The sequence below is a fragment of the Chelonoidis abingdonii genome, chromosome 10 (genome assembly GCF_003597395.2).
Source record: "Chelonoidis abingdonii isolate Lonesome George chromosome 10, CheloAbing_2.0, whole genome shotgun sequence".
Classification (NCBI taxonomy): domain Eukaryota; kingdom Metazoa; phylum Chordata; order Testudines; family Testudinidae; genus Chelonoidis; species Chelonoidis abingdonii.
Genome location: NC_133778.1, coordinates 79062506 through 79078640, shown reverse-complemented (window position 1 = coordinate 79078640; position 16135 = coordinate 79062506). Strand labels below are relative to the sequence as shown.

Here is a 16135-nt window from a genome sequence, read left to right as displayed (position 1 = left end):
CATGTGCTCCAGCCCCCTAATCATTTTTGTTGCCCTCTGCTGGACTTTTTCCAATTTTTCCACATCCTTCTTGTAGTGTGGGGCCCAAAACTGGACACAGTACTCCAGATGAGGCCTCACCAATGTCAAATAGAGGGGAATGATCACGTCCCTCGATCTGCTGATAATGTCCCTACTTATACAGCCCAGAATGCCGTTAGCCTTCTTGGCAACAAGGGCACCGTCGACTCATATCCAGCTTCTCGTCCACTGTAACCCTTCTCCCCTTGCCAGGTACGAGACCCACGCTCTCTGTGATGGGGGGGGAGGGGCTAACATTCCCCCTTGCTGGGCCCCCAGGAACCTCGGGGCTGCCTCCCCAACAGAACAGGTCACAGCCACGCTCCCAACAAATTCTGAGCAGGGAGCCCCTGGAGCCTACAGCTCCCACCAGGCTGTTCCCTTTGCTCCCCTAGAGCTGCGGAGACAGATATTGGATCTATCGCAGATGCAGAGTGAGCGATCTAAGAGGCTTTTCCCATCACTACCACGTAGGATCCCCGGAGGAGGAAGATGAGGTGTCATGCATACAGGTCGAGGTCTCCCCTCTAAGTGCCTCCAAAGCACCATTAACCACTCCATGATGGCCTGGTCTGTTCATTCACACCGGTCACCAGCCACTGGCGGAAGACAGGATCGGCTGGATGGACCATTGGTCTGATCCAGTGTGGTCGTTCAATGCCAATTTTGCATAACACCCTGCAGCCCCCCAAATCAGCCCAGAGTTCCTTGGTGAACACCCTGTGCCCCTCGGCTTCTTGACCCATAAACTAGCAGCCTGTCCTAAACAAGGAATGGGGGAGAACCACTGGCCTGGGGGTGGGGGGGTGGGAAGGGAGATTAAGATACAGAAGTTTAAATTTCTCTCTCCGTTTATACTGTGTTTGGTGGCATTTATCTCACAGGCCCAGAATGCTCCACTCCTTCCCAGCTGAGATGTAGGTGGAATCGGAGATGACGACTCAGGGTGTGTTTGCAAAAACTAAGACATCACCTTGCTCAAGGCTGATGATGAGGCAGGAGCTGATGTCAATAAATTAGCTGTTACCACTTGAGAGAGAGATCTTGGAGTCACTGTGGATAGTTCTCTGAAAACATCAGCTCAATAGGCAGCGGCCGTCAAAAAAGCGAACAGAATGTTAGGAACCATTAGAAAGGGATAGATAATAAGACAGAAAATATCATAATGCCTCTATATAAATCCATGGTAGGCCCACACCTTGAACTCTGTGTGCAGATGTGGTCGCCCCATCTCAAAAAAAGATCTATTGGAATGGGAAATGGTTCAAAAAAGGGCAACAAAAATGGTTAGGGGTATGGAACAGCTTCCGTATGAGGAGAGATTAATAAGACTGGGACTTTTCAGCTTGGAAAAGAGGCGACTAAGGGGGGATATGATAGAGGTCTATAAAATCATGGCAGGTGTGGAGAAAGTAAATAAGGAAGAGTTATTCAACCCTTCACTTAACACAAAAGTCAGGGATCATCCAATGAAATTAATAGGCAGCAGGTTCAAAACAAACGTAAGGGAGTATTTTTTCACACAGCGCACTGTCAACCTGTGGAACTCCTTGCCAGAGGATGTTGTGAAGGCCAAGACTACAACAGAGTTAAAAAAAAAAAAACTAGGTAAGTTCATGGTGACAGGTCCATCAATGGCTATTAGCCAGGCTGGGCAGGGATGGTGTCCCTAGCCTCTGTTTGCCAGAAGCTGGGAATGGGCAACAGGGGATGGAACACTTGATGATTCCCTGTTCTGTTCATCCCTCTGGGGCACCTGGCACTGGCCACTGTCGGCAGACAGGATACTGGGCTAGATGGACCTTTGGTCTGACCCAGTTTGGCTGCTCTTATGTTCTTAGACCCAGTTATTTGTGATTCCCAATTCCTCATTCAAAGGCCAAAATCTTTAAAAATATTCCAATAAGGCCCTGGGCTTTGACCGGCTCCGTGTGAGGAAGCACTTCCAGGGGCTCCCTACTGACACGTCCCTGCCTCCACGATACCATTATCCAGAGGCAAGGGCATGCCCCTGCCTATGCTGAAGCTTCATTTCTGTCCCAAACTCTGCCAAGTCTCATTCCCGCATTTCTACTGGGCATTTGCTTTGTTAGGAACCCTACAACAGACATGTATAAAGCACCGGGCAATCAGCTGGCTGCCTTGCAATATCCCAGCTACTTCTGAACAGTCTAATGGTTGCAGAGCTGTGTCATGGGGGGATTGGAAAAATGTTTTGTCACTTATAGTCTAGCTCTTTATTCTGCTAGTTAATTAACAAATAATTACTAATTTGATTGAATTTTATAACAATCATGTTCATTTTGGTGAAATTACTAACAAATTTAATCTTACATGGAGGACATTTAAAAAACAGGATTGTTGGTCTTTGAATGAAGCACTGGGACCAGCTTCAGCCTGCGGGACACCCAGGGAGGCAGACAGCGGCCTCAGCCCACACTGCAGTCACCCTAGCAGAGCCGGTGCTGAACAGGCTGCAGGGAGAGGGAAGCATCACAAGGGGGAAGTCGCTCCCCATGGATGGGAAGGAGGGACCCACATAGATTCAGAGATTTCAAGGCCAGCAGGAACCGTTGGGATCTCCGAGTCTGATCTCCCGGAGAGACCTGTGCCCAGATCGCGCCTTCGGAACTGGAACATCTGTTTGAAAAAACATCTCAAATGGCCAGTGATGGCGAATCCGCCCTGCCCCTCCCGCAGTAAATTGGTCCGCTGGTTAATTACACTCACTGGTAACATTTATGCCTTATTTTCAGTCTGAATTTGTCCAGCTGCAACTTCCAGCTGTCGGATCATGTTAGACCTTCCTCTGCTAGACAGGAGAGGCCACTGTCAAATATTTGTTCCCCGTATCGGTACTTTCAGACTGGGATCAAGGCGCCTCTTCACCTGCTCTTTGGTCAGTTACACAGCTGGGTCCCTTGGAGTCTCTCACTCTCAGGCAGGTTTTCCAGCCCTTGAAATGATTCTCGTGGCTCTTCTCTGACCCCTCTCGTATTTATCTACAACCTTCTTGAACTTGGGGCCCCGGAACTGGACGCAGGATCCAGCAGCAGTCGCACCAGTGCCAAATCCAGAGAGAAACTAACTTCCCTGCTCCTCGCGCTTCCCGGGTATCCATCCCAGGCTGGCATCAGGCACCTTGGCAACGGCATTGTCCTGGGAGCTTGTGTTCAGCTGATTATCCACCACAACCCCTACCCCCCCAAGTCCTTTTCAGTCTCTGCTTCCCAGGATAGAGCCCTCCCCCCACCTCCTGTACGTCTGGCTGCACCCTTTGTTCCTCGCTGGATACACTGCATCAGTCCCGCCCGCCCACTGCCTTTGTTCCACTGCTCGGTGCTCTAGGTCCTTTCAGCCCCCTTATGCCACGCATGCCCAACACCCTGCAAGGGCCTGATCCTTAGGGAGCATCCAGTGGGAGCCCTGGACTCCTTCCCCAGCGCTCAGGGCAATGGTTCCCCTTTGCAAGAGAGCCATTCAGGTGGGGAGCTTAATACAGCACCATTAAAAACAAAACCACATTTCCATGTTGCCACAATTAGGCTGCAAACAACCTGCAAGAGACGCGAGGGCTACGCCAGACAGGCTCTGGGCTGAGCAGTACTGGGATGGGAGACTCCCAGGGGAAAACCCACGGTACACGGCAGTGAATGAGACCTGTGAGTCAGCAGGGGGCGCTCTCCTCCCCAGGCCCGTGACCATTCTAATACCCCGGCCTGATACTGGGGTGGGGACCGTGCTCCAGGGAGGGTGTGTGGGGCTGAGCAGGGGGCACCCTCCCCAGTGAGTCTGTGCTGGCCCCAAGCAGGGCGCTAGGGGGCGCTGTGTGGATGAACACACACCGCTTTTGGCCGAGAGGAACCCAACGCCTCCTCCCCCAAGGCGCGGCACGAGGCCAAGTCAATTGTTCAAAGTTTACCCCAGCTGTAGTGATGCCAGGCAGAGCCAATTCAGAGGCCTCTGCTTCCTGCCTCCGCTCTGCCCCGAGATCCCAACCTCGCCCAGAGCTGAGGAACACCAGCCTTGCAACTGCCCAGAACCTCCGACACGGGGGAATAGGGTGGCTTGGCTGCTGCACCCTCAGCCCCACCCTCACCCCCAAATCCACGCAACACGCTGCTGTTGAGACCCCCTTTCCCGCTGCTCCCCCTTCTCCATCGCATCAGCTACAACTTGCTGCCTCTCCGAGGCCCTGCATGACAGACCCCTGCCATAGCCATCAGCTACGCTATGCTCGTGCCTCTGCTCTGCCACTCGTGCCAGCCTCAAGTGCCCCCTTGTCCTCTTCTCCCAGGAGCTGTTCCAGCCATCTCCCAAGCTGCCCCTTGTGCATGGCACAAACACCATCCACCACATCAGACAGCCACAGCCTTCTCCGCCAAAGCCCCCAAGCCTCACCGCTGCCTGGACGCCGTCAGAGCCTCAGCATCTGGTCTTGGTGAGGCAGGGGTTGATCTCCACTCCCCAGTCTACATACACCTAGTCCCACCCCTCCCATGTCTTTATTTGCTCCATCCCCTTTGTCCAGTCACTACCCGGGCCTGCGCTCACCTTTGGACAGGTCTCTACCTGCCGGCATTTAAGTAATAACACAACAAAGGTTGTGCCACAGGCAGGATCCCCCACACTGGGTTAACCGGGAGAGGCAGTCTCTGCGGGGTCAGATCCGCCGGTCTGGCTGGGCTGGGGCCACCTGACATACCTGGGATTGAAGATACATGCACCACAGCTCTGCTTAGGCAGCTACAGGCCAAAGGGCAGAAGCCCAAGGCAGAAGCCCAGAGACTGACCCCTGGGAGTGGAGGGGGGGAAGCTAACCCCATATCTCTAGCCCCACTGGGACCTGGCAGGGAGTTGTCTGGACAGGATCCAGGGGCCATTTACGTGGCTGAGGTTCCCGGCCGATGAAATTTCATGCCGGTTAAAGGGGCTGGATTTTAAACAGCCATGGAAGGCAAAGGTCCTGGGTCCACTGCACAGATAGTTTCCCACAGCCTCCATGGCATTGGGGAGGCCAGTCTGCCTGGCTCATTCATGGCCCTGGCTCTCTGCACGGAGCAGAGCACTAGCAACCCAACCCCCAACCCCCCTTGATGCTAACAGATGCTGCAGGCACTCGCCCCCCTGGAACTCAGGCCAAAGGGACCAGCTGGAGCCCACCCCCACTTCCAGCCTGGGGGACCAAGGGGCACTGGATGCCACCAAGAATCACCAGCCCACCACACCCATCTTCTCCCCTCTCTGCTCTGCCCCCGCGTCCCACCCACCACTGGCTGCCTGCCGTGCTTGTGGGGCCTCCTCACTGTCCTGCACAAATTTGCCCTGACATGTGGCTCATCTCTGGGCTTTGTGCCCCTCTGCTCCCCCCGCCCCCGAGCTCTGCCAGCTGGAGAGCCCGTCCACCTCTCCTCTTCCCCTCTCACCTGCACCCTCAGCCCCTGGGGGGTCTGCTCCCCTTACAGTGGGATCCAGCCCCACACCAGAGGGTGAGAGAAAGCTGAAGACCCCCTGCTAACCCTGCCCTGTGCCACAGCTGGCTCAGTCAGATGACGCAGGAGCCCATCCATTGCCTCAGCCAGCTGGGAGAACATTGATGACAGGCACCAGGCAGTTTTCCCACCGGACATTGGTGGGGGGTTGTGGGGGGTGAAGGGTCCCCTTCCCTGGGATATCGACTCCCTGTAGAGAGAGCCCATTTCACCACCTCTCAGACCCCAGGCCTGGGTTAGCCGCAGGGACAGGCCAGAGGCCAGTGAAGCTGCATGAAGGTTGGGGAGAACGATCAGGATGTCGATCCCAAGCTGGAAGATACAGCAACCCATTGGTTACTGGATTGGAGAGGCAGGTTGTGATGAACTGGGACTGTTCTTAATGTTTGCTCTGAATACTGTGTTGGTGCCTCAGTGTCCCCTAGGCAGTTCTTAAGTATCTAGGTGGTGGGATAAGGGTGTGTGATTGCTGCAGAGCAAAGGGCAACTGCACCTAAATGTCTGGCTCTCTCTTTCCTAGCAACTGATGGCCTGGGCCCCTCCTCTGCAAAGGTGCCAACTGAAGGTGTTGGAGACAAAGGGATCAGGTGACCTCCTGGCCCGGGAAAGGAGCTGAGCAGAGAGGAGGGGCTGGAGGGGGTGGTTAGTCTGGAGCTTGCTGGGGACGAGGAGTGAAGTGCAGACCTAGGGGTCTGGCTCACTGCCCCCCAGAATGGACCCGGCCGAGGGGTCTGGTTCGCTGTATCTACAAGCTCTGTTTTAGACCCTGTTCCTGTCATCGAATAAACCTCTGTTTTGCTGGCTAAGAGTCACGTCTGACTGCAAAGTGGGGGTGCAGAACCCTGTGGCTTCCCCAGGACCCCGCCTGGGTGGGCTCGCTGTGGGAAGCACACGGAGGGGCAGAGGATGCTGAATGCTCCAAGGAGAGACCCAGGAGGTGAAGCCGTGTGAGCTTCTTGCCCTGAACAAGTCTGCTCCAAGGGAGAGGAGGCTCCCCAAAGTCCTGCCTGGCTTTGTGGGGAGCAGTTCCAGAGCATCGCCCGGGGACTCTGTGACACAGGTGCCTCGTTAAAGGACCCCGGAGACTGGGCTTTGTTCGTGTTTCTGCTATTTCTCATTCAATCAACGCACGCAGCTCCTGGGACAGAGGGAGGAGCAGAGTGTACAGGGTTAAACTCACCTTTTCTCTCTGGAGCCCAGGAATCGGCCCCTGCTGCAGGGCACCAGTGAAGCGAATTTTCTGGCCTCAGACTGGGCACAAGGGAAATCCAGATGGGATTCAAGGGAGATGAAGCCCAGAGGGGGCTAGAAAGTAGCTGCAGTCCTATTGCCTAGGCCAGGGCCTGGCTCATAGAATAGCAGGGCTGGAAGGGACCTCAGGAGGTACCTAGTCCAACCCCCTGCTCAAAGCAGGACCAACTCCAGACAGATTTTTTCCCCTAGATTCCTAAATGGCCCCCTCAGGGATTGAACTCACAGCCCTGGGTTGAGCAGGCCAATGCTCAAACCACCGAGCTATCCCTCCCACTCTACCGAATTCAAAAGCATGGCCTGGAATTCTCTGATCAGTTCCTCTGTTCAGCTTGATGGGATCATCCCAATGGGGAGTCTGTCCACAGGACCCCCCCCACACACACTCCACTTCAGCATGACTGGCCGCCTCCTGTCAGAGTAACAGAGATGCCCAGGTTAGGACTGAGTGGCTCTGCAGACCAGGCCCAAGGAGCATTAGCAGGGAGCCTGTGACACAAATAGCAGGCGCAGGCTGGGAGCTGGCGCTGAGATGCATCTGGGAGGTTTCCCAGGCCGGGCCTGCTTTAAGCCAGCACTATTAATCCCTCGCTGGCACGAGCACAAAGTTCTCTGTGTCCCAACAGACCCATTGCACTAAAAACCAGTAAAACCGAAGAGTTGATTTATTGGCATTTTTACAATCCACAGCGAACACAGAACACTGAATACAAGAGGCTTCATGCTCCCAGCCCATCTCCGAGCGCCCTACGCCACACCCACTGCCTCCAGTGCTGCCTGGCTCAGCTAAAGCCTCACAGTTTGGAATCGTTTGTAGCGATCTATTTCCAACGGTAAGAGAAAGGGAGGGGGGGAAAAACAGACGGAATAAATCCCGACCTAGCGTATCATCTCTAACGCTGTGCTTCTGCGGCACTGCCCAGCCTCCGGGGGCTTTACAGACAACAGGAAGCCCCATAACCACAGTCAGGCAGGTATTCGCCCCATTTCACAGATGGGGAAACTGAAGCACACAGTGCTGCAACCTGTCCAAGGTCAGCCAGCAAGAGCTGGGAATGGAACCCTGATGTCCTGTGCTCTAGCCACTAGACCACGTTTTCCTCCCCGATGCAGCTGCATTTTTAATCAAGGGAGTTGTAACAATATAAACCCTGAGAGCCAAGGTAGAGTCACCAGAACCCCCTGGAGAAACCCACATCCTGACCCATCCCCGCTTAGTGCTTACAGCGTGTAGGGCTTTTACGTCTCCAAAACCCTTCACACGGAGTCAGGAACGCCTGACGTCCCTGGGAGACTGGGCAGTAGGATCGTGATTTCGGGGGCGAGGGTGGGAGACTGAGGTACTGAAGTGGGAAGTGACTAACCCAACAGGGAATCAACAGTAAAGCCAGAAATAGAACCCAGGAGTCCTGGCTCTCTGCCCTCCACTCACCTGACTTGTCTGCCAGAGGGGAGGCAGCTAAGCCAAGTGAGCAGTTGGTAACATCTGACATTAACAAGAACCTCCAAGCCCCCAAACATCCTGTCCCCTCACCCGCTGGCATTGCCTCTCCAGCCCCTACTGTGCAGTGGAGCATATCTAGGGCCTTCCGATCTGAGGCTGGGCTGGGCCCCTCCTCAAACCCAGAGCCACTCAAGATGTGGCCCTCCCTGTAGCGCAGAGCAGAGGCCGAGAATGCCCCACTCCCATCCAGCCCGGCTGGTTCATCCCCCTCTGGGCCTTAACAGCACCTTTGCTTGGCTAGACAGGATGGCTGAAGGGGAGGTCTGAGACTGCAGCAGCGAGACAGAGACCCAGGAGCCCCTTCATTATTCAGGACAAGGCTCGGGGCACATGCCCTAGCCCTTCTGCTGCAGCATCCCCGGCCCCACCCAGGGGGCAGCCGCTTCTGCCAGGGATTGTGTATCACGCACACGCCAGTGTCACAATTCCGTGGCTGCATGCAAACACACACGTGTGGACATAGGAGAAGCTTTGCAAAGTAACCAGGCCAGTTCAACCCACTAAATCCATCTTATATTCCCCTTTTCCAGTCCCTCTCCAGAAAAAACACTCCCTGCAACCAACCGGCCTCCATCCTGCCCTGTCCACTTAAAAGTCTGGGTCTGCAAACATTTATCCCCCACTGCAGCCTCCATGGGGACAAAGCTGTTTATAACTAGGCCTCGGGCCTGTCTATCCAAATGCTGAGCCGGGGGACTCTTTGGTCCCTGGATGATGGGTGAATTCCCACCTCATTCACCACCCATTTGTTGAACATCCTCCCATCCTATAAAACCCTTGTGCATTCGCTTACACATAGTGTTCACTGAAAATGAAGGGCAGCAAATGTAACCCGGTGCATTGTGCGAAAGAGAATTTCCTTTGATCGCTGAGGCTGGTGGAACTCATTGCCACAAGACAGCATCGAGAGCAAGAGCTTCACAAGATTCGATACAGGGTCAGACATTTATAGATAAGAACATCGTGGGTTAGATTCCCTTGGTTCTTTTCTGGCCCTTCCCCTCTGAAGAAGTTTGGTTTCCTAGATGGATCCCTTTTTGGGGTCCATCATAAACAAGGGGACCAAAGAAGCCTGGCCCCACTGAAGCCAGTGACAACAGACTTCTGACCGGCCCACGATTTCACCCCAACAGTGTGTCCACACTAGTTTCCGCTCTGGTTGCCCAAGCCTGGTATCCTCCTGTCTCTAACAGTCACCAGGACCAGCTGCTTCAGAAGATGGAAGCACTTAGAATCATCGAATATGAGGGTTGGAAGAGACCTCAGGGGGTATCTAGCCCAATCCCCTGGAAGTTTCCCTTAACCCCAGAAGCTTGGAGTTGGCTCACGGCCTGAGATACCGGGTGCTGTGCCCCTCCTTTGTACCCTACCCCGTGTAATTGGGACTGTTCTCAGCCCCAGGAACGGCTGACCCTTGGCCATCCATGCTAAGCTCTTGGCTCCATGGCCATCTCCCAGCAGTGAATTTCACAGGTTCAAGGTTTCCACATAGGGGGTTTATAATTCGCTGCCTTTCCAGTGGGGAGGGATACCCCTGCGTTCTCCTCTGCCGAGAAGGGCAAACAGGCGCAGTCAGGGGGAGGAAGCAGGCTGGGTCTGTTTCTCCCAGCCCCCAACGACCTCCAGAGCAAAGAGGGCAGATGTAGAACCATCCCCAGGCTGGAGACCTAAGCTATAAACTCATAGGATCCTTGTGCTTGGAGTGGAGACCTGAAAATCCTTTAGGATGTAACCCCCCCAAACACCCCACACCCACACACCCCACACCCCAGTTGCATGGAGCAGATCTTGCTTCAATCGGGGAACAATCACCAAAGTTAACACAGAGACCTGAAGGGAAGCCACCAGCTGGCCGGGGAGGCAGGCTGGCCAGCGGCACAGCTTCATCCTTGATCCCTGCTGGCACAGCTGCGCCCGTCCCCACGCCGCAGGAGGGAGGAACGTTCAGCGCCGGGGCAGGGTTTCCCGTCCACTATCGGAGCTGGGTTCCTTGCAGCGGCGCCCCCGGCTGGTGCTTTTGTGGTGGTTCGTCCTGGTCCCTCCCAGCCAGCGCAGGGGGGCGGGCGTGTGCTCACGGAGGAGTCAGCGGTGCCTCACAAAGGGGCCGGCTGGGACAGGATGCAGAGGAAAGAACCGACACACCACTCATGGCGCTGCCCCCAATGCCACCTCGGGCAGCACCGCTCCCCACATGCTGGGGCGCCCAGCTGGGCTCAGGACCGGGCACTGTGTAATGGGATCTGCGGGCCTGTATCGTAGAGACAACCTGCGCTTCGCGGGCTAACCCCCGGAGCCGCACTGGGCCTGCACTTCCACGAGCCAAAGTCCAGTCCCCGAGAGAGGCCCTGCGCCCTGGAAAAGCTTTTCCAGGCTCCTCGCCAACGCCCCACTCCCTGCCCCCTATCTTTGCGGGGGGTGGGGGGGGGAATTCATCCCAGCAGCCAGCGGCAATCGAAGGTCACCACTGACACCATGTGGAGTCAGACGTCTCCTGGGGGTGGGTTTGGGGGGGTTCATCCTGGATTTTAACCCCCCTGCCACCTTCTTTCCACCAGCAAGGATCCGCTTTGTTTGGAGACGAGCCCTCTTGAGCCAGCAGGGCGGGGTGGGGGGATGCCACCTGAACCCGTCTTCATCCACAGGGATGAGGAGGCGGCGTTTCCGGCTCACTAATACCCCACATGGCGATGGGGTGAGACCCTTTCCCAGACAGATGCTCCCCACCCCAACAGGGAAGGTCCCCCTCCTTTGGTAGGCTGCTCACAGGGCAGAGCCCTCCCGCCTGCCGCCCTGCCAGGGGGCTAATTGGCTTTGTAAAGGTCCTTGCGGTGCCGCACCTCCTTCAGCACCCGCGCCCGGAAGCTGTCCCAGTCCTCGTCGCTCAGCTGCTGCAGCTGCAGGGCCCGGTGCAGCTCCCGGCAGTGGGTCCGCAGGAACGGGTTGTATTCCTTCTCCTCACCGATGGTGGAGGGGCACTGGGGTGGGGAGAGACGGGGCCAGGTCAGCACACGCAGAGTGGACCACGGCCATGCCCCGCGAGGAGCCGCAGCCCGTTCAGACCACAGATCCCAGCATTAAAGAGGCAACGCACCCTGCACGTTCTAATCCCCACTGAGCCTGTGCTGAGCCCAGCCCGTTTGCATCCAAAATCCATAAGTTCTCCAGCTCCTTTTACTAGAGACCGGCTCCTATACACCAGTTTCAAAGCTATTTTCCTTTACTATCTGGATTCTGGTAATCCCCAGCACTCCACTGTGCCAGGTGATTTCTGAAATGCGGCTGCCTCTGGGGTGGGGTCTGGCAGCCATATATAACAGCAGCATGCTCCAGCAGGATTAGGATGGGAACCAAGACAGACCCCAAGTGCAGATGAAACCCTGAGAGGGGAATTTAGGAAGGTGGAATGGAATTACTCAGGTACCCAGTGCCGAGACTCTCTGCTCCTAACAGTGGGCCCCGATAGGGCAGGGTCAAGACACATTAATGGGGTGCAGAGAGGGTGTTTAGGGGTGCCGAGGGAGCGGACACTGCTGGGGCCAGTGCCCCACAGGGTATAGCTATCCAGCGAGCAGCTTGCGGGTGGGGGGCCTTCGGGGAATGAGGCAGGGACCCAGCCTGGGGGCAAAGGGACCTGGCCCCTGCCTGCCAAGCGTAACCCTTCGAATGCTGGATTTTCCAGGCTGCCAGCAGTGAGGTGACAGATTAATATACCCAGCCAGCCAGTCTCCTGGCCTTGGGCCAGCAGCTGATGCCCCCTGGGTTCCTGCGGGGCGCCTGTGAATTCAAACCAGCCTGTGTCCCCTCCCACCACTGCCAGGCTAGGAAGCAGCTGGATTGGAGCAGCAGGGGAAGCAGCAAGACTTCCGGCCAGATGTTCCCCAGCCCCAGTGTAGGGAGAGAGGGGGGGCGGGGGAAGAGCCAGGAAAGAGGAACTGGGCCCTGCGCGAGTGGCACCTGCACCGGATGCCAAGGCCCGGGAGCACTGCCCCACCGATACTCACTGTGCTCCTCTTCTCCAGCCGCTGCTGATTTACCCACTGCAGCTTCTGCTCCAGCACAGGGTTCGCCCGCTCCAGAAGGCTGGCAAACATCAGACAGTCCAGGGCATACTCGTGTCCTGGGGGGCAGAGAGGGCAGTGAACGGGAAGAGGGGCTGGCATGGGCTGGGACTCCGGTTAAGAGCATGGACTGGTGAGCCAAGCACCCGGTAAGGAGCCAGGCCGCCTGGGCTCTCTTCCCATCTCTGCCGGTTCCTCTCCTGGCTTCTGCCCTATGGGAACATCACCTGCTACCCCCTAGGGCGGCTGGGAGGGGCCGGCAAGGGGCCGGCAGGTCGGCTAGAGACAGGTGAGGTCCACAGAGCCAAGGAAACCAGATCTCTGGACAGAGCAGGGAGGTGAGACTGCGGCAGCATCTGCAGCGATGCCCCTCAATCTAAGGTCCCTCTAAGCTGCGCGGCCACGCAGGGGCTCAGGGCTGTGGTGGCCAGGGAGAGGCGCCCCTCCTTGCCTGCTCCAGCATGGACCTGCCCCAGATTTGCCACGGCCGGGGGAGAGGAGCCCCACCCTTGGCTCGGCCCAGGTCTGCTGGAGGTTCGTCTCCTCCAGCCCTGAGCTGCTGCGGCGAGAGAGGGCTGGGGGAAGTCCTCTCTCCCCATTGCAGCCCTGGGGTAGCCTGCACCCCAAACCCCTCATCCCACCTCCGCGAGAGCCACCCCCCCCCACACCCCCCGCAGCCTTGAGGTGCTAACCGCAAACCCCAAACCCCCAGCCCCAGGTCCCACCTGAGCCCAGCATACCTCACCGCCTCGCACCGCGCAACCCTCTCGTCCACCCCACCCCAGAGCCCGCAATCTCCCCGCACACTGCCCAATCCTCTGCCCCAGGCCCTGAGCCCCCTCCCAACACGCCATGAAGTTGTTCTGTGCACAGATATGGAGGTGATGTGTCACACAGGGTCGTGTCACACGTCACCTCCACATGGGTGCACATAACCCCATTCATTCCACACATGGATCTAAAAAATGAGAGGGACACTGCCCTCAGGCCCACCCAGCAGCTCCCCTCCCGCATCTACCCCAGCCTTGCTCCTCACCTGCCCACGGGCTGCGGACGAAGACAGGCTCACGGGTGAGACCCGGCCGTGCTCTGGCTCCATGTCGGCACAGGCCCAGGAGCAGAGATTCCTTCCCCTCCTTGCAGAGCTGGGTCAACGACCCCCTACCCTCGTCTCCTGCAGCGGGGCTGAAGCCCCCGACTCGTGGCACTGAAATCCAGGCTGCGCCCCTACCTGCCCCTGGAGCTCGGCCCCTATGCAGCGGGACATGGAGATGGGGGGATTTCCCCAGCCTCTTCTCCCCCCTTTTCCCTGCCCCACAAACCCCACCCTCGAGCCTGCTGCCTGGCAGGGGGTGCTCACCTGGCCAGAGCAGTGTGTCCTCTGCCAGGTCTGCAGCTGTATCCAGCGAGGCCAGCATGGTTTCTGGCGTCCCCTCGAATATCCGCCCTGCAAGACCATGGGGTGGAGGGGGTGTTACCAGGGAGGGGATCGCAGTCTCCACACTCTATTAGCCCCATGCACTGCAGGGCTCCGTCTTCGCTGGGGCAGCAGGCAAAGTGCCCCCACCCACCACCATGCCAGCAGAACCCAAACCGCCCCACCCCCTTACACCTTGCTCCGCAAAGCGTCTGAGCGCCCTCAGCCCCCAGAGGATAACAGACTCACTACCGCTTCTGCGGAGGGGGAGCACCCCCCGAGATCCAGGGGCAGAGAGAGGAGCCTCTGGAGCTGGAGGACCCGAGTTCTGCCCCTGATGCTGCCAACCGGGCGCAGACCCCACTATCCCAAGTGGGGTGGGGCAGAGGGAGGTCGGGGGAAGGAACCAAAGCACAGCTGAGGGCTGATTCTTGAGGTTGTTAGTCCCTGACAAAAACTATGCCCCTGCCTCTCCTTTCCCCCAACTGTAAAATGCAGCCCCCTCTGGGGAGGAACAGGGCAGCTTAGGGAGCCCAAGCCCGTGCCAGCTGCATCTCGTTCACCCTGAAGAGTGAAGGAGGGAGCAGGGGGGCCCAACCCCCCCCACTGAGCTGTGCCTCCCCCCCATGGGGCAGATACTACAGACAGAACCAAGGAGCCAGCTCACCGCAGCCTGAGAGGAAGAGGAGGTCTCCGGAGAAGAGGCAGGCTGGCCCCTCGAAGGGCTTCCCATCCAGCACGTAGACCATGTGCCCCACGGTGTGCCCCGGGGTGAAGAGAGCCTTGAAGCGCAGCTGTCCCACGGCGATGGTCTCCTTATCCGAGAGGGGGCTGTATGGGGGGGCAGGACAGGCTGTGAGGGCCCCAGGAGGATACTCCGCCACCAGAGCGATTGCTCTGGATTCTGGAGCCAGGTGGCCCCATGCTGATCCTGACCAGGGCTGGGATTCAGGGGGTGCGTCCCAGCCACTGGCCCGCCCTGCGGACAGGCATCAGCCGCGAAGGCTAGGCCAGCAGTGACCTGCGGCCAGCGCATGGATGATCGGCCCACACATGACACGAGCTGGGCAGAGCTCAGCCCAGCTCCCAGGGGACACGTGCCCCCGTCACCATCAAGAGGGGCAGATGCGAGAGAGAAGGCGGCGACGGAGCAGAGTATGGAGACCGTGCTGCCCGCTTGCCTGGAGGGCAGGGGAGGCCTGGGTCCCCCTCCAGTTCACAGCGCAGGACCCAGCACCGCTTACTTGGTGAGCTCAGGGATGGCATCACAGGCACTGCCGTACACCCTGCAGGAGCCATACAGCCGCCTCAGCACCACGTTCCCCCCGCTGTGATCCCTGCGGGAGAGTGTAGGAAGTGCTCCAGGCTCGGACTCGGGTTAGAGTGGCGAAGGGTCGCATCAGGGCTGGGCAGGGGTTTTGGGGCACAAAGAGTGGACAGGATGCAGGTCGGGCAGCGCTGCCTCAAGCAACTCAGAACAATCAGTTCCACTCAGCTTCCTATGCAGGAGGTGCGGTCCAGGCAGCTCCGCTGCCCCATCCAAAGCACCGCCCCGAGGCTCCCATTGGCCCACGGCCTCCAGCAATGGGAGCTGCAGGCCGGCACTTGCGCGGAGCAGCGTGCGGAGCCTCCAGTTGTCCCACGATACGTAGGAGCTTGGAGAGGGGACATGCCACCGCTTCCGTGGGAAGCCGCGCAGTGCAGAGGCTAACCGCGGGGAGCCGCAGGCACCAGCGTAGTGGTAGGGAGATGGGCCCTTTGCCAGTGTGGGAGCAAAATCTGAGCTGTACAAGGTCACAGCGGGGGGGGGGGGTTGGACTGGTGGGAGGGGCGCCCGGCGGGAGAGCTGACAGTCTCCCTCCTGCAGGGAGCACACGGTAATGCTGGGCGGGCTCGGCTGGGGGAGGGGCCCCGGCGGGGGAGCTGACACAGTCTCTCTGCAGGATCACAGCGGGGGCAGAGGGGGGGGCTCGGCTGGGGAGGACGCCCAGCAGGGAGCTGACAGTCTCACATGCAGGATCACAGAGCGATGGGATGAGGGGCTACGCTGGGAGGATCCTGAGTAGGGGGCGACGGTCTCTCTTACAGGTATCACAGACGGGGGGGGTGGGGGCCAGCTGGGGGAACTGACAGTCTCTCTCCGCAGGGATACAGAGGCGTGGGGATGGGGGGCTCGGCTGGGGAACGGGCGCCAGCAGGGAGCTGTGCGTCTCTCCTGCCAGGATCCAGCGCGGTGGCGGGGGGCTCGGCTGGGGAAGGTCCTGGCGAGGGTGGGGGGGGGCTGACGATCTTTCTCTTGCAGGATCACAGAGGCGGCGGGGGGGGCAGCTGGGAGGAACTGACAGTCTCATCT

At 58.2% G+C, this 16135-nt stretch overlaps 1 protein-coding gene across 1 annotated transcript in view; it reads right to left on the bottom strand.

Annotated features, from left to right (window-relative positions):
• Window positions 1-7450: 7450 nt before the first annotated feature.
• LOC116815782 (putative thioesterase PNKD) overlaps window positions 7451-16135 on the bottom strand; it is a 27396-nt gene continuing 18711 nt past the window's right edge. Inside the window, exons 5-9 of the mRNA XM_032764422.2 lie at window positions 15027-15119; window positions 14450-14613; window positions 13726-13812; window positions 12309-12424; window positions 7451-11282 (exon numbers count right to left, since the gene is read on the bottom strand). Coding sequence (XP_032620313.1) covers window positions 11109-11282; window positions 12309-12424; window positions 13726-13812; window positions 14450-14613; window positions 15027-15119 — 634 coding nt within the window. The 3' untranslated portion in view covers window positions 7451-11108. The remainder of the gene's footprint in view (window positions 11283-12308; window positions 12425-13725; window positions 13813-14449; window positions 14614-15026; window positions 15120-16135) is intronic.